Here is a 22926-nt window from a genome sequence, read left to right on the forward strand (position 1 = left end):
CATGCGCAGTTGTATACCTGTGAGCAACAACAACAATCAGGGGCTAGAGGAGAAAGATGGACTCGTGAAGCTTCACACGTCCGATCCGCATCACGGTCCGTCACCACCGCTGCTGTTTCCTCCGGAGCTTTATATGTCGACGGCGCCGAGTCCATGAACCTGGCCAGTCACAGCGGGGACGCTGGCGGCAGCCAGCTCCTCTTCGCCAACTTTAACCAGGACAACACGTAAGGCAGGGCCGGGGACAGTGAGGGTCCGACGGCCCGGGGTGTCCAGCTAGCCCCCGGTAGCTAGCTGCGGACCGTGCGTGTGACCGGGCGACAGGGAGTCGGGACGGGGCTTCTCCCGGGAGGGAAGGCTCCTAACGCCCCCTGATGCTAGCTAGCTAGCTAACACCATGTCCACTTAGGCTTCATTTCCCCCGTCACTAGCTTAGCTCGGTAGCTAACGTGAGGGATGTGTGGTCCGAGGCTACCTTTAGCCACAGCACACATGTAGGCTGGGTGTCATGTAACCTGTGGGTGAATTTATTCATATTTGCATTTGGGTAATTTATGGACTGCGACAGCGGTTCAGACGCGACCGTTAGCCGTTAGCAACACATGTCCCACTCGGTGCTGTGGCTGCTGGGGACCACAGAGGCCTGGAGCCTATTGCAAAACACCTGCAGCTGTGTGGTCACTGTCCGAGTCCTCACTGGGACATCCGGTCACACTGACACGCGTGTGCCTGGGGTTGACAGCGTTCAGTGTGTGTCTGTGTGTGTCTGTGTGTGAACTGTCACTGATCAATGCTGTTGTCTCTTTTGTCTGTAGGTCCTTAGCTGTTGGCACCAAATCCGGATACAAGTTTTTCTCTCTGTCCTCAGTGGACAAGCTGGAGCAGATTTATGAATGTCGTAAGTCAAATGTACAGTAAATACAAAAGACACTTCTACGATAACTGAGTCATTGTTTTTTCAAGTTATAATGTTTAATGCATGCTGCCGAGACGGAACACAGTCTCTGTACCATTAGGGGATTGCTCTTAAATATTAATAACGTTTGTCAGCATTTGTCTTATATACTCTAACATGAGCCGTCCTCCTCTTTAGTCCATTCACATCACATACATCATGATATGAGCTCTGCAGCGTCCTCACTTTGCACCCGTCTGTGTTGAACTGTCCTTTTAACAACTGAGTCGTCCTGGCAGATATGTTCTATTAACTATAACTAATAAAGTTATTGCCTAATTGATATATTTTCATAAATATAGCTTGTACAGACTACAAAACTCACAATGATTAAAGCCAAACCACTCTTGGCATTTGTCAGAAAGCTGGAAAACTGTGGCTCACGGCCCCCAAACTATCATGTGATTGTTTCATTCAGCAATGACAGCTTTGAAATGATTTAAGTGTGTCTGTGTGTGTGTCTGTGTGTGTGTGTGTGTGTGTGTGCGTGTGCGTGTGCAGCAGACACAGAGGATGTGTGCATTGTGGAGCGTCTGTTCTCCAGCAGCCTGGTGGCCATCGTCAGCCTGAAGGCCCCCAGGAAGCTCAAAGTCTGTCACTTCAAGAAGGGAACCGAGATCTGCAACTACTCCTATTCCAACACCATACTGGCCGTCAAACTCAACAGACAGGTGGGAGGAAACACCCGTCTGTCGCAATAACGTCTTCATCAAGCAGCCAACAACTTCTTTATCTTAGGCAAATGTTAAATACCTTGTTGACACCAAAAGTAGTGGATATACTCTTGTTTTTTAAATACAGTTAAACACAGTTATAGTAGTATTGACTCCTTTCCCATTGCCAGAAAAGGAGTTTGCCTTTCTGACAGTGTTGTATCTTGCATGATCCGAAGAAAAAAAAGTGGGTGTCATGTTTCCATCAGAGCTGATTTATAAAATCCCTGTCTACTGCAGAGCTGTTTTACCCTGGATTAAATGGCGGCTGTATCCTTTGTGGTTCCAGACAAACGCCCGATGTTAGAGGGTTTGTTTGACCTGTGGAAAAATACCCTAATGTTGATGTTTTGTCGTCCCTCTGCAGAGGCTGATCGTGTGTCTGGAGGAGTCACTGTACATTCACAACATCCGAGACATGAAAGTGTTGCACACCATCAGAGAGACTCCCCCCAACCCTTCAGGTGAGGGAGGACATTTATCAACACAACATCATATAGTTTGTAATGTGAGGTTTTTCCCCTGTACAGTTTGTGTGCTCATACTGTAACCAGGGATGTGTCCTTCTTTCCTCAGGCTTTGGGTTTCTCTTTCGTTTCCCTCAGTTTATTTTGAGTTAGCGCTGTTAGCCTGTTCATCATTTGTTCTGACTGCTGCTGCCCTAAAGGCAGAAATGTGCCGCTGCTCTATCTGTAACACCCACAGAACAAAGAGAAAGAGAAACGTTGCTGCCAGAACCAGTTTCTAGTTTAATTACAGTTTTATTACATAATTAAGTTATTATTTCAGTGTCAGTTTTACACGTTGTCGAGTTCAGATACATGTGTTTCTGCTGCGTTTGATCTTTTGTTTATGATTTTCTATTTGTTTCCACCTTTCTCCAGGATTGTGTGCCCTGTCCATCAGCAATGATAACTGTTACCTTGCGTACCCAGGCAGTGCGACGATAGGAGAGGTTCAAGTGTTTGACACCGTCAACCTGGTAGGTGAACACAGACACAGTAAAGTTAAAGTTGAAGAGCTGAAGCTTGTTGATCAAGACTCTGCTGTCTCTATTCTCTGAGTCAAAGCATTTATCTGTCTGCTACATCTCTAACTAAAGTGGGATTTTGTTTTTCCAGCGAGCGGCTAATATGATTCCAGCCCACGACAGCCCGTTAGCTGCTCTGGCTTTCGATGCCAGTGGAACCAAGCTAGCCACAGCCTCAGAGAAGGTAGGTCCCGTTCTCTCTGCCTCTGTGTTATCTGTGGGCCTAATTTGTGTTTTCCTGCCTGAGCACACACACTTCCTTGTTGTTGCTTCTTTTTCGAGTGTTGTCATCCTCAGTATTTCGCTCTTCTTTCACTTCCTCCCAGGGGACAGTGATTCGCGTCTTCTCAATCCCAGAGGGACAGAAGCTCTTTGAGTTTCGGCGAGGAGTCAAGAGGTTGAACATATTTAATGACTTTGTTACAACAGTTTTTTAAAAATCAAAGTGGTTTTACTGGGATGATTCTGTGTGTTTGCGTTCACCTGCTTCCCTGAATGTTAACACGTCTGTCTTCTTAGGTGTGTGAGCATTTGCTCATTGGCGTTCAGTATGGAAGGCCTGTACCTGTCGGCCTCCAGCAACACAGAGACGGTCCACATCTTCAAATTAGAAACACAGAAGGAGAAGTATGTGTATGTATCTCTCTGTCTCAGTCTTTTTTTACGGCTGATTTTAAGACTTCTGAGGAAGCTGGACAGGGTTTTCCTTCCTGTTTACCTTATGTCATGTTACACAGTGGTTCTTATGTTCTCTCTCTCTGTCTGTCTGTCTGTGTGTGTGTGTGTGTGTGTGTGTGTGTGTGTGTGTGTGTGTGTGTGTGTGTGTGTGTGTGTGTGTGTGTGTGTGTGTGTGTGTGTGTGTGTGTGTGTGTGTGTGTGTGTGTGTGTGTGTGTGTGTGTGTGTGTGTGTGTGTGTGTGTGTGTAGGCCTGCGGAGGAGCCCACCACTTGGGGAGGGTATCTGGGCAAGGTCCTGATGGCATCCACCACCTACCTGCCTTCACAGGTCACAGAGATGTTCACCCAGGGGCGAGCGTTCGCCACCGTACGTCTGCCCTTCTGTGGACACAAGAACATCTGCGCCTTAGCTGTGTAAGAGCCAGTCTGTGTGGTCTCATGCAAATCTGTGTTGTGCCTTTTATTTATTTTTATTCATTTATGCTTAGTGAATATTATATTTTCTTATTTTGATGTGCGATGTTTGTGAACAATCGTTTGAAATCAGGATTCAGAAGATTCCCAGGTTGTTGGTTGCAGCAGCTGATGGTTATCTGTACCTGTACAACTTGGATCCACAAGAGGGAGGAGAATGTACACTCATGAAGCAGCACAGGTAACTGTCACACACACACACACACACACACACACACACACACACACACACACACACACAGTCGATACAGTGAAAGTTTAGAAAATGCAGCAATCCGGAGCAACTGACTCGGACATTTGCATTCTCACATGCAGCCCCTCCGAGACAATTTCAGGGAAGCGTCTGGAGTTTGGTGCATGTCTAAAAGCAGCTCTAGAGAGTAGCATGGATATGGACACTTGGTGCAGTCACGTTACACAGCGACGCGCCAGCTGTGTGCAGGGAAGAGAAACTGATAACGACCCGGTTTCATCAAGTGAATCAGTTACAGCTGATACGATGAGCCACTTGGGTGTTTGTGATTTGAACTGGTGTCAGCGATGCTCAGTGAAAAGTGAGAAGCTGCAGCTGGGTGTTTTCTACACTGCATCACTAATGCTAATGATTGTACCGGCACAGTGTTTCACTGTTCACACTGTTATTGCCAATTCAGTGGATTATCCCCAACCCTGACTGAATCTGTGCTCTCTGTCCACCTCAGGTTAGACGGCAGTACTGAACCATCCAATGAGATCCTTGATCAAGGGTCACATGATCGCCCACTTGTGGCCCAAACTTACAGTGCTGCTATCACTAAAGGTAAGTGTCACCTTCAATAGATTAGTGATGCGTTTAATTTATAAGTTTTCTAACATTCTCTTGGATTCTCGCTGCAGTGAATTGTACTGTTAAGTTTAGTTGTGTTTACTTTGTAAGCAGTTGATCATTCCCTCGAAAGGAAGTTTTAAATATATATGTTCTGTGTTCTATATTTAGTACCGTAAATAGAACATGACCTTTGAACTTTTGTGTCCTAGGCTACTGTGAAGAGCAGGGCGCCGTGGGAGGGGCGGGCCTAGACGATGACCTCAACGACTTGCGCCTAGATGAGGAGAACGAGCAGCCGCCGCTCATCCTTGAAACTGACTGACTGACTTAACGGAAAAGGCTGTACCCACCAATCAGAGGGCTCCTCTGGTGCTGCTACAAACATGTGACACAAGGGGGGGCGGGGGGGGGGTGTTTTTAAAACGCTCAAAGCGTTCAAGAGCCTGTCCGTCAGTCCATCTGTACGTTTGTCTCTTCATATCAAGTCTTATCTTTTTCTTCCCTCCTTCCCCACCTTTCCTCGGCTTCCTCCCCCCCCCCCCCCCCCAGTTTCGCCTGCGTGGGCGGAAACTGACGCTTTTTTGCATGAACACGTGCCAACCGCTAAAAACACGCTCCAATGTGAAAACGAGTGTCTGTGTGTGCGCGTATTTGGACATTCGATCAAAACAATGTAGCCGTGTCTCCTCGAAAAAGACGGACACAAGCACTGTGTGAAATGAAAGCGATTGTGTAAGTGCCTCTCCGCCCCGGTGTCCGGGCGCGTTCTGTCCGAGAGGGAGATCTCTTTTCTCATTGGCTCAATAAAAATCTATTTTCAGTTGTTGGATCTTAATCGAGGGTGTGTGCTATCTTTTCTAACCTCTTCCTCTCTCACACACAGTCGAGTTCACTTTTGAAAGATTAACGTGGAGGCTCGGTGCGCGAGGCCGAGGTGTTTGTGTGTAAGAGTGTGTTTGTGCGCTTGTGTTGAGACCTTATTTGTGTGTGTGTGTGTGTGTGTGTTTGCCGGGCATGTATATCAGCAGCAGTGAGTGATTAGCCTCCACCTGCCCCCCCCACCCCCCCCCCCCCCCCCCACCCCCCCCCCCCCCCCCCCCCCCCCCCCGCTCACTCCTTCCTCATCCAACCAGAGGCTCGATAGACCTTCCTGCCTGCCCCTCCCTCCTGAGGCCTGCACTCATTGGGTTGATTTCAAACATTGGTATTAATGAACTTTTAAAAAATATATATCTACTTAACCAATCATAGCCAATGATGTGTCATGTGTATGAAAACATGCATGGTGGTGTTGGTGTGCTACTGTGTCCATACATCAGAGATATTTGGGTGGAGATCAGTCAGATCAGTGGAGCTGTTGAGTGACAGCCTCCTCTTCCTCCTCCTCCTCCTCCTCCTCACCCGCAGTATCTATACTCTGTACATAACTAGATGTGGCAAGATATCACTGTACCATGTTGTCGGGTGAAAGACAGCGGGATAGCGGGCGTGCGGCCAAACGAGTGAACTGTGGATTATAGTTTGGATTGAACGGGACTGAGCTCGGTCACCTGGTCCAGGATGCTGCATGACCCCCCCACCCCCACCATCGGTCCTTTGGTGTCTGAATCTAGTAAACGAGGATTAGCCGTGGGATTTCGGAGTGTCAGGCATTTTCTAATGATTTTGTATAAAAATGTGAAATGTTCATCTGAAACTAAAATGAGTATAAATAAATTCCATCTTGATGTATGAGATAGGTGCTTTTCTTCTTCTTGTTACACTGGTGTTTTAGATTCACTAAGAAAAGCACTGACTTTTCAATCACAACAGTTTGTGGCACTCTTAAACTAGGTGTAAACTCACCCTGCTACTTTTAGATTTTGATGTTATTTAAAAATATAGACATGATTATATTCAAGTGAACCAAAGAAAAGACCCTGAGCACAAAATGTGAATGATTGACTTACTGTTAAAGCTGAAAATAACCTGGTTACACATATAATTATTCATAATGATTGTCACTGCCTCAGTTACACCATTGACCGTAGTACCAGTAGTAAAGATGGACGACATGACGGCACTGTTGCTTGCTTGATGTTTATTGAGACTTCATAGCAGCAGCGACACACACACGTGGGCTCTCTATCGTTGACGTGAGAACGCAGCTTCACCCACTCCTCCCTCCAGTCGGGGGACACGAGCCCAGACGACGCTCGGCACAGGGACACACTTATAAACACATTTAAAAAGAACTATCACACATACTGACAGACAAAATGGGATCAGACAACCTGTACAGAGCCACGAGAGGAAAGGTCAGACACGACATAAAAACACCTTCAGAGTACAGACAGACATCTAACAGTCAAACAGCATGCAGACTAAAAGGAACAAGAACAGGCTACGTGACCTGTGATTAAGACTATTGGTGATGTTAGAGACTTGTTCTATTGTTTAAGACTTTCTAAGCTTCTCTGTCTGGGATTATTTAAGACTGTCTTCTGGGTGCCTGTGCTCGTCTGTCCTCGGCAACGCGTCCTCCAGAGGGCTGAATGAGTGTGTGTCACTGTGGGGGGGGGGCAAAAACACACATATAAGCACATGCTCAGGTAGTCTATCTCCATGTTATGTGTGTGTGTGTGTCCACCTTCTAGCTATTTGTGTGTCCACTTTAGCCGTCCTGTCCTCCGCTGCTGGGCTTAGTGACCTGGACAATCTCCACCGAGGTGAAGCCCTTCGTGGCCGAGGCTCGATTCCTGGTCCTTATTTTGTTCAGGGACATCTCCGCCATGTCTGCACGCTCCTCTGCGTCGTCCAGCTCGTGGACCGTCTTCTTGTACTTAGACAAGCTGCTGTTGGCCTGTTCCTCCTGCAGAGACACGGACGACAAGTTGGTCTCAGTATCAAATAATCACAAACTTCAGATTAAGTGGAAAATATGTCACATGCAGACGCTCCCTGTAAAACATCCTCCCCAATTCAAACGTCTGCAGTTTAAATCCTGTGTCAGCCCTCCCACTCACAGCGTCCTCAATCTGCCGCTTGTAGGACTTGAGCTTGTTCTGGAGTTTCTCCACCAGCTCCTGCATGCGCTGGTTGGTCTTGTGGTCCTCCTCCGTCTGGAAGATCAGCTCCTTGAGTCGACGCTCTCCCTTACGGAGGTTTTTCACCGTCTCCAGGTGGCGTTTCTGCTCCTGGTCCATCTCATTCTCCACCTCCTTGATCTAGAACAATAAATGGGGGGAAAAGTATGTAAAATGTGGAAGAGAGGCCTGATCCTGGTGTGTGGGAGTGTGACCTCCTCCCCTCTATAACTCCCTCAGGGAATCCATCTCCTCACCCTGGTTTCCAGTTTCTGGATGGTGCGTTTTCCGGCCTTCAGCGCCTGCTGCTCAGCCTCCTCCAGCTTCAGTGAGAGGTCTCTGAGGTTCTGCTCCTGGTTCTTCTTGATCTTCTCCAGGTGGGAGCTTCGATCCTGCTCCTGCCGAAGCTCCTCACACAGTCGTGTTGCCTGGACGCAGACGCAAATACCAGCGCATTAGGATGTGTTGTGCCTTTGCCGTGATATGCATGTTTAAAACTTTCTGTATTTCTTTTTTTCCCGTGTGTAGTCAGGTGGCTCACGTCAGTCACGGCCTTCTTGGCTCTGTCATCAGCAGCTCGGAACTCTGAGATCAGCTCCTCGTTCTCACTGCACAGCCGGGTGAGTTCGGCCTCCAGTTTCCGTTTCAGGATCGTCAGACTTTGGTTCTAGTGTGAGAAAAAAAGATTTGACCTCATATCTTACAAGAGAAGATGACAGCAACAGGAAGTCAAAGGAGGGATCCAAATAAACACATTACCTACAGTAATTAAAAAGGGAAAATGGTATTAAAACCCCATCGTTTTGTCTGTAGCCGTCCTGTGCAGCCACTTACCTGCATGTTGATCTCACTGAACCTCTCCGTGGTGTCCACCAGCTCCTGCTCTATTAGTTTGCGGGCCCTCTCGGACGCCTCCAGGCCTCCTCTCAGCTCCTCCATCTCCCCCTGAATGAGACACAGACGCCGCTCCTGGAGGCTGTACTTCTCCCGCAGCTCCTCATGGTGCCGGGCGTCCTCATCTATCTGCACCAGCAGGTCCTGCGTTACAGGTGGAGGGGGCGGGGCACAAAAAGTTAGCGCTGCAGTACTTTTCCCACTTTGGTATCTTTTGAAGTTCCACCTCGAATAAAACACCCACTTTGATCTGCTGCTGCAGCTTCTTGAGGGTTTTGACCAGCTCAGCGTTGTTCCTGTTTGCATGCTCCAGCTGAATCTCCATCTCATTCAAGTCTCCCTCCATCTTCTTCTTCATTCTCAGAGCCTCGGCACGACCTTTGGCCTCCGCCTCCAGACTGGCCTGCAGCGACTCCACTTGACGAGCATGGTTCTTTCTAGACCGCACAAACACACAGGACGTATTTAGATATATAAACATGTATAGTGCAGAAGTAATGAAAAGTCTGTAATTGCTTAACTAGAACTACAATGTCACTCACTAGAGCACATACTTCTCAGTCCCCCTTTAAAACCACAATTAAATTAACTAGGTCCATATTTTTATTTGGAGAGAAATCAGCAAAAATGTTGAAAAATGCATCTCACAAATAGTGAAAAGTAAAGAATCACTATATTGACTTGATATTCCTGATATTTTTAATCATTCTAGAATCTCATTCATTCATTCCATTGAGATGTTCTTGAGATGTCGTGTTCACAAGTACACGTTGATATGTAAATACAAATACAAAGTGGTTGTATGACCTTTGTGTTTTGAGGTGGTTCTTTAAGTGTGTGTCTGTGTGTGTGCATGTCACAGTTTGTCTGACCTGGTGACTTCGAACTCCTCCTCCTTCTCGTGGATTCGGCGGTCGATGTCGGCCTTGACTTGAGCCAACTCCAGCTGCACACGCACCAGCCTACCTTCCTCCACCTGGACACACACAAAACACCACATTCTGACCACTGCACCTGGGAATGGGGGGGGAAGTCTGCACAAAATCTACACTCAGTCACTCTACACAAGGCCCGTTTGTTTCTTGGCCGTAAGAGCTTCTTGCACCTCTAATGAAGCTTCTGCTTCCTCCATAGCCAGCTGCATCTCCTCCCTCTCCACCTCCAGTTTCTTCTTGGCTTTCTGCAGCTCGTGGACGCTGCGGCCTCCTTCGCCAAGCTGGTCGACCAGCTCCTTGATCTCCTCTGAGAGGACATAGTCAAAAAAAAAAGCATGTTAATATACATTTGCTTCAGATTCCATTGCATCTCTCACACCTCCCGTTATAATCTGCTGTACCACAGGATCTGCAGCAGTTAGAAGGCACCTGAGAGGATCTTGTTCTCCTTGCGGACGTTGTCTATCAGATCCTGGCTCTCCTCGTAGGCCGTCTTCAGCTTGTAGAGCTCCGTCATGTAGGAGCGACTCTCCTTCTGGCTGCTGTCCAGCTCCAGTTGCAGCTCCTCGTTCTTCTGGCTCCACTCGGCCGCCAGTTTGTCGAAGACCCGCTGCTTCTTATCCAGAGCTGCTGCTGCTGCGTTGGACTAGTTGATTAAAAAGATAATGTCTCACTTATATGCACATTACATTATATTATAGTACATTTACTAATTCAGCAGACACTTTTATCCAAAGTAACAGGGGAATAACACTAAAGCTTCAGCACAATGCAGGGGGCTTGAAGTAAGTAAATCTGTTCAGTAAGAAAATCTGTGAGAAATAAGGATTAGTAGTATTAGGTAAAACTTAAGGCATGAGTGGATCTCTTTGTATGTGTGTGTGTGTGTGTGTGTGTGTGTGTGTGTGTGTGTGTGTGTGTGTGTGTGTGTGTGTGTGTGTGTCCCTTCTCCAGGTCTATGGTGAGGTCCTCCACCTCCCCAAGCAGCCTCTGCTTGACCTTCTCCAGGCTGGCGGCTCTGGCTTGTGCCGCCTCCGCTGCCTCCTCGGCCTCCTGGAGACGCACGGCGAGTTTGCGCCTGGAGGAGAGTGGGTGGGAGGAAAGAGCGAGAGTCAAGAGTGGCATTAAATTAAAAAGTATCAACACTAGTTCAGTAGTTTCATTCATTGGCACATATCTGACTGATATATGAAACACACTGTCTGTGAGTTTTATTTTTTCAAGCTTTATTTAACCTACTTGGTCTCCTCCAGCTCCTCGGTGCGGTGGATGGCGTCCGTCTCATACTTGCTCCTCCAGGAGGTGACGTCAGCGTTGAGCTTGGACACGAGACGCTGCATCTCCCCGCGGGCCTCCGACTCCTCCTCCAGCTGCTCCTTCAGCAGGGAGAGGTCATGGCGGGCGTTGGCGAGGGCCATCACCGCTGTGTTGCGACCCTACAGAGAGGGAGAGGGGTCTAAGTTGTTGGTTTTATTTGAGGGTCTGATAACAGTTTGATCGGCAAGTTTTCAATACAACAAAAATAATTGGGTTGAATCTTTGTTTGTACCGTATCATTTCGTATCATCTTGTTTTGTATCATCTTTTTTTGCATCGTATTGCTTTGTTTTGTTGATGTTTTTGCATCAAAAAAGTTTTAGACGACAGAATATAATACAAATGTGTTGACTTGTACCTTGTTCTCCTCGTCCACCTGTCGCTTCAGCTCATCGTTCTGCAGGGTGAGCGAGGCCTTCAGCCTGGTCGACTGCGTCAGTTTACTCTGCACATCTTCCAACTCCCGACTCAGATCATTATTCTCCACTACACACACACACATACACACACACACATACCAAGAATACAAAAATAAATAGAAAACAGGAGTATGACAAGATGTGCTTGTGTTTGTGGCGGCGTGTTCTCACCAGTCAGATGGATTTTGGCAGTGTTGAGCTCAGTGTGAGTTCGCTCCATCTCCGCCAGGCGAGCGTTTGCCTCTGCCAGGTTGTCCTCCAGCTTATGAGCGTGGGCCTCAGAGTTCATCTACACACACAGATACACAGAGAAGACACAACAAGAGAAGTTTACATTCATCCATGTTGTGTTTTCTTGGTAGAGTTCATTAAACAAGATTTTCCAAATAACACTGTACTTTTGCTTTCTGAGTGGCCTCCATGGTGACGTTGAGGTCTTCGATCTCAGCCTTCATGCTCTGTTTGTCCTTCTCCAGTTTGACCCTGAGCCTGGTCAGGTTCTCCAGCTGCTCGCCCAGCTCTGCCATCGCGTCCGAGTGCTTCTTCCTCATCGCCGACGCCGTGGCCTCTGACTGCAGCGCCGCCTCCTCCAGCTCCCGCCTCAGCTTCAGCACGTCCGTCTCCCGCTTCCTGTTCTGCTCAATCTGAAGCGACAGGGCACAGAGGAGGTCAGAGGGCAAAGGTCACGTTGAGTACCACCGCCTGATTGATTGACAGCTGTCAGTCACACTCACCTGGGCGACAGTGGCTCCTCCCGCCTCCTCCAGCCTATCACTGAGCTCCTCTAGATCTCGTGACAGCTCTGCCCTCTGCTTCTCAACCTACCAGAGAACAGAGAATCTAATTTAACTGCAGCATGTAATCTTTCACCTTTCAGCCTCTTTATCCAAACATTTATACACATGTTGTAGTGGTCAGTCGTGAATGGGGTTTGTACTAAAGTAGCCTGAAAACTTTGTACCTTGGCTCTCATGGCCCGTTCAGCTTCCAGCTCCTCCTCCAGCTCCTCGATGCGGCCCTGAGGGAGGAGGAGAAGACAACATGGATGAACACGTGGCTCTTCAGATAACAAAACTACTTGTTTACAGGTTGATGTCTAGCAGGTAAAAGGCTAGTAAATTTGGTATTGAATAATTTGATGATATAAAAACATCATTGTGACCTCTGACCACAAACCTGGTGCTCTTTGAGCTTGCGACTGAGCATGGAGCAGAGAGCTTGTTCATCCTCCAGCTTGGAGTTCATGTTGTTGATCTCAAAGTCTCTCCTGCACGAAAACACACACACACACACACACACAGGGAGAGGGAGAGAGAGAGAGAGAGAATCAGATTTATCAGAATTAAGAGCGACTGTGTCAGATATGAAGTTGCATAAGAGTGTGTGTGTGTGTGTGTGTGTGTGTGTGTGCGGTCATGTGCAAGATTTCCTCTCTTACTTCTTGATGACCTCCTCCAGATCGAGTTTTGCGTTCTCCATCTCATTCAGGTTCTCCAACGTCATCTTCAGATCTCCCTCTGCCTTCCTCCTCGCTTTCTCCACCTCTGCCCTGATCCTCTTTTCCTGCTCCCAGCTGTCCTCCAGCTACACACACACACACACACACACACACACACACACACACACACACACACACACACACACACACACACACACACACATACACACATGCACATTACCCACGCAGACCAATCCACACATGTCTGCATCATAAAGAGTTTTGCAGACAAACAACCCGTCAGGTCTCTGAAGGTGAAGCCTGTGGTACCTCGTTCACTTGGGTGTTGAGCTTGTTGTTAGTCTTGGTTAGATGGTTCACTCTGTCTTCTTCTGTTTGCAGATCCTCCAGAGTTTTCTGAATAGATTATAAAAAACATGTAGGCTTTATATCTTGGTCTCTCATACACATAATGTTACATGATAGAAAATACAAATTAAAGTGCATGCATGTTTCCCTGCGTCCATGTGTCTGTCTACCTGTTGCAGTTCCTCCAGAGCTCTCTTTTCTTTCTGGAGCTTACTGACTTGGTCGTCCCTCTGGCTCAGGTCCCCTGTCAGAGTCCGCACCCTGAAGTCCAGACCCTGAACGCACCATTGAACAAGAATTTAGTGCTAAACTCAAAAGATGCCAAACAGTAAAATAAATTCTCCAAAGCTGATATACGTCCTCTCTCCTCGGCTTGGTTCTCCCTCCCTTTACCTGTTTCTCCTTCTCAGTCTTGGCCAGTATGGCCTCCAGAGACTCCAGGTCTCTCTTCAGCTCCATCAATTCCCCCTCCAGCTGCCTCCTCTGGCCGTGGAGGGAGGCTGCGTTGCCCTCCTCTTCCTCCAGGCGCTCATGCAGATCCTAAATTCACAATGTTAGTTAAACAATAGCCAGTTAGTTTTATCTTTCTTTTCAAGACATCATGTGCGTCTGCATATAAACATTACCTTCTTCCCTCTTTCCCTCGTCCCTGCCTACATCCCTCCATCCTCCTTCCCTCCCTCATCCCTTCTTATTCAGTTTAGTGCATAGATCTAGGTATTGGTGAACAGTTATTTCAATCAGAACGGTAAGTTACCTGCACTGACTCCTCCAGCTGGACCTTTTGGTGCATCAGCTGTGTACAGCGCTCCTCAGCATCACCCAGCGTGTCCTGCTCCTGCAGGGAAACAAGATTTACACTTGTTTGCATGTTTCAAGAGACACGTGTGATCCTTACATGGAGTCCAATGTAAACTGAGGTTTGTGCACTTACTGCAGCCAGCGCCAGGGCCAGGTTGTTCTTCTCCTGCGACAGAGTGACCGCCTTCCCCTCGAGAACTTTAACCTTTCCCTCCAGCTCCTTGACCTTCTCCACCGCCACCCTCAGCTCCTCCTCCTTGGCCTTGAAGATGTCCTCCTGACGAGCGACCATCAGCAGGGGCTTCACCTGAGGGAAGATATGTGATGTGTGATGATGATGATGATGATGATGATAGTTAAAGTAATATATCGATTGTTAAGGGGGGGGTTCAAGATTTGACCTTAGTGTAGAGTTTCCACCAGCCCCAGTAACGCAACTGAAGGAACTTCCTCACGTTGCGCTGGATGGCCATTAGAGCAATTCTGCATCACACACAAATGCAGAAGTTAGAGCTCACATGAGTCACCACCAAAGGAAAACCAGGCTGTTAACCACAGACACACACTGACCGTCTGTCTACCATCTTCTTAAACTCAATCCTCATCAGATTTCCTCTCAGCTGAGCCTGCAGCATGGTTATGATCTTCGCCAGCCGCTCGTCACGCATGTCCTCCAGCTTTGCCAGGACGCCTGCACGGAAAAACACCTGGAGAGGAAAAACACCAACAGGGGAAAGAGGGAAGAAGAAGATGGGGTGAGGAAAAACATCTCAAACACAAACACTTCACAGAAGATGATAGACAATAAGCAGCAGAGAGGACAATGTACACAAAGTGATTTCGCTTGGGATTTTCTGAGATTTTCTCAATTATTTACATAATATATATTTATAATATATTTACCATATACTGTATCTGAATATGGGAAACAACAATGTAAGCAATTACCCTAATGATTGGTAAAAAAATAAGTATATATGTTAATATAATACTGATAGTAACAAGTGAAGTTGTTCCTAATATCTATACATACATTTCAATATATTTATTTATTTAGTTATTATAATTGTTTGATAAGAAATAATTATGTTTTTGTTGTGTTTTAGATATATAATAACTGTATATTTCTATTGGAAAAGCCTGTGTTATGTTGACCATAACATGTAACTTTATAGTAGCTACCACTAGGGGGTGATCATTGACTCTAGTAAAAGTAGCACAATATACAAGAAAAATACATAAAAAGTCAAAAATAAAGATACTGCATCAAAACTAAATACTTGAGTAGCGGTTCATACGCATTAGGAATAAAATGCATGTCTAAAATGGCCTCTGTCAGTGTGTGTATATTAATGGGCCATTATTATTCATCAGTTGGTCGAGGTGGAGCTCATATTTTCAGATTAAACAGTGCAACACATCTATTACAGTGCATAGAAACAGGCGTATTTCTGTGTAAAATAAAAGAAACTAGCTCAAAATTGTACTCGCAGGTGCAGAACTTGTGTAAATGTATTTATCAACGTGTATTCAACACATATGTAAATACATGGCTGATGTACCTTGGTGTGGCCGATGCGATACTCCATATTATCCAGGCCAACAGAGCTGAGGAGGAGCTCCGAGGCCTTCTTGTTGTCGACGAATCCCTTGGGGATGACGTTGGGGTTGAGGATATAGTACCTGAAGGAGACATCAGGGGTAGAACAAGAGAAGAAGAACAGGGGGGGGGAATGGAAAAGTTGGGTCAGACAAAGATTCTGATTTGAGCTCAAAATTCATTTAATCTCTCAAAAAACCACCTCATGTTTTGTTCAGATTCTGTATTTACACTTTTCCTACACACCACAATGTAAAAGCCCTAAAACACCAGGTATAATAAATAGTCAGATTATGTGAATGTACATATCTAACATTACTGCTCTTTAAAAATGGAGATGATACTAGAATAATGGAGACTAACACAGTAATGACAGAATCAGACCTTTGCTTGAATTCTGGGTACTGTAGTCTGTTGGGGAATCCTTTCCTGCAGATACGGATGCCCTCTAATACGCCGTTACAGGCCAACTGGTGCAGGATCAGATGGTTGTCTGTCACACCTTTACAGCATGAAACAAAGAAGAGGTGAAAACACTTTTCTAAACTTATAACGTCTTCAATAATCCAACATCACTCCTCACTCACTAACCTGACTTCTTGAACTCATTGGGCACGATGCAGCGGACAAAGTGGGGAGCAGTGCTTCGCAGGGTGCTCATCAGCTTATTCAGTTGTTCCTTGAGTGTAAATATAAATATAAATATATAAGTAAACAGACACCTGTGAGTTTGTGAGCCTCAGTATTTAGTTTTACTGGTGTGATGGTCAAGTATTGTGGTTGCTTAGCTGATATATTTAAGTATAATACACATGAGTTACCCTGTAGAAGTGGGAGACAGTTTGGAAGGAAGAGCCCTTCTTCTGCTTCTTGGTTCCTGCAGAGGCCTCCTCCTCTTTGAAGATCAGAGCCAGCAGGGGCATGGAGGACTTCTGAAAGAGTCCCACCACCGTCTCATTCAGGGGGTCTTTGTTCTTCTCCAGCCAGCCAGCGATGTTGTAACCAACCTGTGAAAGACACAAACCCCTTTAAAGCACCCATGTACACATTAAAGTTACATGTTCTAGTATGAAGTCAGAGATGTTAAGGACTTTGGGGCGGCTCTTGGTGAGTGGCTATGCACTGCAGGAAATGACAGAACATACCTATACAACATTAGCATACACATACCTGCCACTAACTTCTATCTGTATCCATCAAGTACTCACAGTGCCGGCGTAGTGCACCAGTTCAAAGTGGGCCTCGGCTCCTTTCTTCCCCCCCTTCGGCTTGAGGAAGTTGGACGACTTGCCCAGGTGGTTTTCGTACAAAGCTGCTTTTAAGGTCGCATCTGTCGCCTTTGGAAACACACACTGCTCCTCCAGGATGGAGAAAATCCCCATAGGCTGAAGAGGAGATACAGAGGGGGGGCCAGAAAGAGAAACACATACTCAATGTACAAGATACTGTACATCCACGTCTGTGCACTTGTGCATTAGTGAGTGCATTACCCTTTCCAGCAGGTCGATGCAGGCCTGCAGGTCCAGGCCGAAGTCGATGAAGACCCAGTCGATGCCCTCCTTCTTGTACTCCTCTTGCTCCAGCACAAACATGTGGTGGTTGAAGAACTGCTGCAGCTTCTCGTTGGTGAAGTTGATGCACAGCTGCTCAAAGCTGTTGAACTGGAGACAAAAGACGGAGTTGGATCACAACAGTAAATAAACTAAATATCTCAAACCAAAAAACCCACGTGCATCTCACCTCAAAGATCTCGAAGCCAGCGATGTCCAGCACTCCTATGAAGTACTGCCGCGGCATCCTGGTGTCCAGAGTCTTGTTGATGCGCGTCACCATCCACTTGAACATGCGGTCATAGATGGTTTTTGCCAGAGCACCGATGGAGTACACACACTGGTCCTGGTTCTGACCTGAGTTCATATGGACCGGGAATAAGTTAAATGTTTCCAAGATTTTTCTTTAATCATCTTAATAATGTTTTTGCGATATACCTTTGGTCACAAACTCATTGCCGACCTTCACCCTGGGACGCGTTATGCCCTTCTGCAGATCCCCAGAGCTGATGGCCATGAGGTGAGCGACTTTGTCGGCCACTTCGGGAAAGGATCACGAGAGGGGACGAGGATTTAATTAAATATTTTAACAGCGTCTTTTACGTCAGAAGGTATTGCACACAAATAAGACCAGGATTTATGGAAGGAAGAAACAATATGTACAGTTTGAAAAGTTTAAGCTGGGATGTCAAAATGAAAGAGGAGGCTTTGAGAGAAATGTCAAAAAAGAATGAAAGAGGAAGAAGAGAACTAGGTCACATAGACACGGTGGAGTGAGGTAGTTTGACGATAGACAGGCATGTTGATAGAAAGGTTGGGGGGAGGTTATACCCTCAGTGGAATCCACATCAGCCTGTTCCTCTCTGGGCTTCTGTTTGAACTTCATGTTGCCGAAGTGCATGATGCCTCCAGTCAGCTTGTACACGCTCTTCTTCTCCTCGGGAGTGAAGCCCAGGACATCAAACGCCTCCTGTGGACACACAACCACAGACAGAGTGAGGACAGAGGGGAGGTCGTCAGTGGCAAACATCATTATTAACAGGCTCCTGGATTTATATGACCAGATTCATGATTGATTGAGTGTTTCAGCCACACAAAGACGCTTTGAATCAAAGCATGAGAGCGAACACGTGTTGACTCACATCAGTGAGCAGCAGCTCCTCTCCGTCATCCATGTTGTCCACCACAGTGACGCCCTGACACACCCACACATACTGTTTGGGGTCTGGGCTCAGCAGCAGAGCCTCTGGAAAACATATCATTAACATAATAAGAAGAAAATAATCATGTGTCACCTTGAAAGCAAATCTGTGTAATGGATGCTAATCATTATTAACCACACATTTCATTTATAACATATTTTGCCTGTTTCTCAACTTATCGAAAACGAAAATGTTAATATTTCACTTAATTATATGCTAAAAATATTATTCACATCATTGCTTATATTATTGTATTTAAATTTAAATATATGAAACAGTTCTGTCGATATTGAGCTGGTTCTGTTATTCATATTCATGCTTGGTCATTTCACACATGATCGAAAAGAAAGTTTGTTTCCTTTCATTCAAATACTTGCATTACCTGTTGCTTTTTCACCCCTAATCCATTAGTTTTAAATAACCAAACGAAATTGACAACAGATTTCTGGTTTGTTATATATAATATTGTCTTTAGTTCAATAAAAAAAGTAGAGACAGAGCAGCTTCATGTCTCTCACCAATGAGTTCAGGCTTCTTTCCAGAAAGGAGCTGGTAGAAGATGTGGTATCCTCTCTCAGTGGCCTGCTGGGAAATCACTCTAGATTTCTCCAACAGATCTGATTCACACGCGAACAGAGACACGGGGGAAAGAAAAAAGAAAAAGATAAACACAGTTAATAAGAATTCGCTTATTTTTCATGGTACAGCTAATGTTGGTTTTAGAATGATAACACATATCACAAAGTAAAAGAACATTTGGTATTTCATCAATGTGCAATGATGCTGGTGAAGCCTGATCCAAAGTAATAAAAGAGTAAAGCCACTCACAAGTCTCAATATCGGCACCAGCCAGCTTAGCTGTCGACCCAAAGTGGATACGAATGAACTTTCCCTGAAACCAAGACAGAGACATGAATCTGATTCCTGTTGATGTGATGATTGTACTAGTGTGTGTGTGTGTGTGTGTGTGTGTGTGTGTGTGTGTGTGTGTGTGTGTGTGTGTGTGTGTGTCCTTACAAAGCGTGAGGAGTTGTTGTTACGGATGGTCTTGGCGTTGCCAAATGCCTCCAGCACCGGGTTAGCCTGAATGATCTGGTCCTCCAAAGAGCCCTGAGAGCAGAAGAGAGGAGAGGAGGAGAGGAGGAGAGGAGGAGATGAGGAGAGGAGGAGAGGAGGAGAGGAGGAGAGGAGTTATGATTCATATCAGACTAGAAAAGCACCATCTGAACTCATGTCTGCATCATCCGCTCACACACAGACACACTTGCCTTGGAGTCTGAGGCTTTGCTCCCAGAGGCTCCAACATTGGCAAAGTACTGGATGACCTTCTTCGTGTTCTCAGTCTTGCCGGCACCAGATTCTCCACTGGAGGACAGACGCCAGAAAGGAGTCACTCACATACAGATTACATGATGCACAACATTTGTGGAGGAGTGTAAAAAAAGCACGGTGTCCTCACGTGATCAGCATAGACTGGTTCTCATGCTCTGCGGTGGCGGGACATTGACGGGGGAGGCAGGAGAGGAGAGAGACAGAAAGACAGTGTGAGCCAGGCGGGAATAATTACTGCTGATTTCCCTGAGAGCAGATCAGAGCACTGCTGATGTTCCCTGTCAGCATTAGCAAGAACACAGACAGCTGACAGCCCTCCCCTGATACCACATAATGGCCTCAAAGTATTTTTCTACTCCCTGAACAAATCATCGGACGCCGCACTAATCACACACCTCCAGCAACTGCCCCACTCCCTCTTTCCACATATAACTGTGCAATTACATCCAAGCAACTCATCTCGAGGGGGTCATCCCGAATCACCACATACCACTTGCATGTTTACCACTCCTCTTTGCCAACTTTATAACCCCTCACCCATCAATGACCTATGATTGATTGACAGTCCCTCATTTTGTTTAGTCTTCCAACCCCTCGCCCTCTCCTCACCCATCATCATGTCGTGGTAAGCGTTGTCGGAGACGGAGAAGAGGTGAGGAGGAACTTCGTTGCGTTTCTTCCCCTTGTACATCTGGGCCACTTTAGCGCCGTAGATGGGCAGCCATCTGTACGGGTTGATGGTCACGCAGAAGAGGCCGGAGTACGTCTGGGAGTGGGGGGGGGGGAAGAGGAAAGATGCAAACAGGATGATATAGTTGAGAAGCTTTTCGCCGAGGGGACACGCATCTGATTCACCGGCGCTTTCAAATGTTATTTAGTCCCTTTCTCCTTGTGTATCTGTCTTAAACGTTAATTCAGTACATAAAAAGGGAAACATCTGATGCAATTAAAGGGAAAGCTCAATAATATTAATATTTAAATGTGTTCAATACAACTGCAGAGATATTTTGTGATGAAATTAAATCATTTTTTCATCTTTCTACTGTCAGATGTGTACTTCTACTTCAGTTAGTTATGTCATAATTAATCCACTGATTATTTCTATCATTTCTATTATTTCTCTTCCATAGAGTCAGGGGACTTTTTAGAGACTGATTAAAAACAGCTGTCAAAATAAAATGTAAAACTATTTTTAATCTGCAGCATGGGTGAAGCTTCAGAACCACATTTCCCATAATACAACTCAGAGTTTCTGTTGTAAATGTCCAATTTCTGACCCTAAACCGACAGAACCCCGATGACATTGCTTCGACATCATTGTGGTTATTTTCTCAGACTTAACAAAGCTCCTCCCGGGACACAGAAGACCTGATGTATTAGATAACTGTTTTCAAAGGGATAACAGATACTTCTTGTGTCAAATGAAATGATATTAATGTGTAGAATTGGCGGAACCGCCCTTTATAACCCATAGCAAATTAAGCTGAATTTATCCCAATCAGTTTTTGCCATGACAGCGATGTAACAAAGATCTTTGTACTTCCCTCGAGCTGTCACGAGGACCTGGTCGTGAGGGGCCTGTGAGGTTCTCTGTGTTTTGAGTATCAGGCTTACATAGATCCTCATGCTGACGTAGCGGCTGCGCAGGTTTTCCAAGACGCTGGCCTCGTTGAGGACCGTGAGGTTGGCCATGTCGCTGGCTTGGTAGAACTTAGGAGGGTTCATCTGCTGAACATCATCCATCTTCACAGTCACCGTCTGAGCACAAACAATCATCACTGAGTCAATATTTGAATCATGAATATTATTATCATTTCACTTAAAGTAAACGTTAAACACAACTTTCTTCTTACAGTGTTCTTCCTCGTCTTGATGGTGACTTTGTCCCCATCTTCTGACTGAATCTGCCCAGCGACGAAAGCCTCCTTCTCATCTTTGATCCAGCAGGAGCGCTTGATGTCGTATGGGGTATTCATAGCATCCAGCCGCTCCTTCTCTACGGGAACCAGGAACGGCATGGGGTCCACATTGTCCCCGCACTCCCCTTTATACGCAGCCGGCATGGCTGTTGCTGCTGCTGCTGCTGTTGCTGCTGCTGCTGCTGCTGCACACACACACTGACCGGCTCACTCACCCACTGGCTGCTGCGGAGAGAAGCTGAGCGACAGAATAGAAAGTGGAAATAAAGTTCAAGAGAATCAAAGGACGGACAGAAGCTGTCTGATCAATATGATACTCACCAATGCAAGAGGCAGAGTTCCGCTGAGGAGGACTATGGGTGCGGGTATTGAAGTCATGCTGCTTTATATCAGGGCTTCACTTTCCTGATATGGTCACAACTCTAAAACCAGCCACCACCCTGAGGTCTCATCTTTCTGATCTGTGTGGCAGCTCCGGATCTGGGAATTTCTTCAGTGTGTCTCCCTCCATTTAAGGTTTCCCTGGAAAGCCATCACTCCGGCTGAAAGCATCTCCTTTCCTCACCCCCATCGCTGGCTCTATCTTCTCCATCCCTCCGCCCTTCCACACCTTTTCATCCAACCACGGCCTCTGCTCTTGACCATCAGTTGCTTTCTCTCTGTGCGCCTGATGGGATTTGGGATGAGTAAGACAGTTTAAATTAAAACCAATGACACACGGAGCAGGAGTGGACACATTTTGTCTAGATGTCTTAGTTATGTTATAATCCTTGTCTTTTTCTCTACGGTGCTCAAAACCACATCTGCTGTAGAATAAATCTGTATATTTCTCTAACCAAGTATTAATTACATGACCTAATCAGGACATGTGCATCGTATGTTATCTTCACACAATCCGCTGTGGACTGGAGGATGGATGAACAGATTTCTGAGGCTGAGCTGAGGTTTTTGTGAGAAAGCTGAGTTGAGTTCTGTTGAAGTACCACTTCACAGAAACATGACTTTTTTAAATCACTGACTCACAGTGGTGGATGAAGTCCTCAGATCTTTTAAGTAAAACTATTTAAACCGACTGTATTACAAGGAAATAATAACTCATTAAAAAGCTTATCCAGAATGTAGATTCCATAGAACTGAAGCAGCTGTTGTTCTTAGACACAGATCAACACTAATCACACACACACACACACACACACACACACACACACGTAGCATCAGCATCGAAAGAGTTAATGTTTGAGTTTGACCATATTTTGTGTGTGTGTGTGTTTGTGCGTGCGTGCGTGCGTGCGTGCGTGTGTGTGTGTGTGTGCGTGTGTGTGTGTGTGTCTGCGTGTGTGTGTCTGTGATCCCAGACCAAGTTTGTCTCTATGAGCAAAATTATCTAAGTAGCCGTGAACACACTCAGCTGCTCAGGGGCTCCTCACC

General features: G+C 46.1%; 2 protein-coding genes across 5 annotated transcripts in view; one reads left to right on the forward strand and one right to left on the reverse strand.

Moving 5' to 3' along the window:
* Window positions 1-17788, forward strand: wipi2 (WD repeat domain, phosphoinositide interacting 2). 4 transcript variants are annotated; one of them, XR_004614686.1, is made up of 13 exons: window positions 4-227; window positions 816-898; window positions 1457-1626; window positions 2036-2132; window positions 2553-2650; window positions 2790-2882; window positions 3025-3095; window positions 3218-3331; window positions 3625-3789; window positions 3923-4030; window positions 4551-4648; window positions 4867-5068; window positions 17775-17788. XR_004614686.1 is itself a non-coding variant. In XM_034593125.1 (12 exons), exons 1-12 carry the CDS (start codon window positions 154-156, stop codon window positions 4977-4979), a joined length of 1284 nt encoding a protein of 427 aa, XP_034449016.1. In that variant the 5' UTR covers window positions 1-153; the 3' UTR covers window positions 4980-5492. The 4 variants fall into 4 exon arrangements, 2 of the variants coding, with proteins under 2 accessions (XP_034449016.1, XP_034449017.1); XR_004614685.1 differs by lacking the exon at window positions 17775-17788 and adding an exon at window positions 5592-5603 and having other exon boundaries at window positions 4867-5298; XM_034593125.1 differs by lacking the exon at window positions 17775-17788 and having other exon boundaries at window positions 1-227; window positions 4867-5492.
* Window positions 6949-22926, reverse strand: part of LOC117766297 (myosin-16-like) — an 18939-nt gene continuing 2961 nt past the window's right edge. The window contains exons 3-47 of the mRNA XM_034593199.1: window positions 22056-22165; window positions 21433-21663; window positions 21194-21337; window positions 20189-20345; window positions 19707-19734; window positions 19516-19612; window positions 19265-19357; window positions 19076-19139; window positions 18766-18864; window positions 18188-18291; window positions 17877-18015; window positions 17484-17585; window positions 17236-17402; window positions 16986-17156; window positions 16704-16880; window positions 16317-16502; window positions 16087-16174; window positions 15880-15997; window positions 15458-15578; window positions 14466-14602; window positions 14297-14378; window positions 14029-14202; window positions 13852-13932; window positions 13488-13634; window positions 13265-13369; window positions 13056-13142; window positions 12726-12871; window positions 12464-12554; window positions 12249-12305; window positions 12022-12108; window positions 11686-11931; window positions 11459-11576; window positions 11227-11354; window positions 10791-10987; window positions 10497-10629; window positions 9981-10197; window positions 9722-9858; window positions 9489-9592; window positions 8861-9053; window positions 8557-8760; window positions 8264-8389; window positions 7980-8150; window positions 7663-7863; window positions 7287-7508; window positions 6949-7205 (exon numbers count right to left, since the gene is read on the reverse strand). Coding sequence (XP_034449090.1) covers window positions 7311-7508; window positions 7663-7863; window positions 7980-8150; window positions 8264-8389; window positions 8557-8760; window positions 8861-9053; window positions 9489-9592; window positions 9722-9858; window positions 9981-10197; window positions 10497-10629; window positions 10791-10987; window positions 11227-11354; window positions 11459-11576; window positions 11686-11931; window positions 12022-12108; window positions 12249-12305; window positions 12464-12554; window positions 12726-12871; window positions 13056-13142; window positions 13265-13369; window positions 13488-13634; window positions 13852-13932; window positions 14029-14202; window positions 14297-14378; window positions 14466-14602; window positions 15458-15578; window positions 15880-15997; window positions 16087-16174; window positions 16317-16502; window positions 16704-16880; window positions 16986-17156; window positions 17236-17402; window positions 17484-17585; window positions 17877-18015; window positions 18188-18291; window positions 18766-18864; window positions 19076-19139; window positions 19265-19357; window positions 19516-19612; window positions 19707-19734; window positions 20189-20345; window positions 21194-21337; window positions 21433-21642 — 5832 coding nt within the window. The 5' untranslated portion in view covers window positions 21643-21663; window positions 22056-22165 and the 3' untranslated portion in view covers window positions 6949-7205; window positions 7287-7310. The remainder of the gene's footprint in view (window positions 7206-7286; window positions 7509-7662; window positions 7864-7979; window positions 8151-8263; window positions 8390-8556; window positions 8761-8860; window positions 9054-9488; window positions 9593-9721; window positions 9859-9980; window positions 10198-10496; window positions 10630-10790; window positions 10988-11226; window positions 11355-11458; window positions 11577-11685; window positions 11932-12021; window positions 12109-12248; window positions 12306-12463; window positions 12555-12725; window positions 12872-13055; window positions 13143-13264; window positions 13370-13487; window positions 13635-13851; window positions 13933-14028; window positions 14203-14296; window positions 14379-14465; window positions 14603-15457; window positions 15579-15879; window positions 15998-16086; window positions 16175-16316; window positions 16503-16703; window positions 16881-16985; window positions 17157-17235; window positions 17403-17483; window positions 17586-17876; window positions 18016-18187; window positions 18292-18765; window positions 18865-19075; window positions 19140-19264; window positions 19358-19515; window positions 19613-19706; window positions 19735-20188; window positions 20346-21193; window positions 21338-21432; window positions 21664-22055; window positions 22166-22926) is intronic.

Source organism: Hippoglossus hippoglossus, chromosome 8 (assembly GCF_009819705.1).
Source record: "Hippoglossus hippoglossus isolate fHipHip1 chromosome 8, fHipHip1.pri, whole genome shotgun sequence".
Lineage (NCBI taxonomy): Eukaryota > Metazoa > Chordata > Actinopteri > Pleuronectiformes > Pleuronectidae > Hippoglossus > Hippoglossus hippoglossus.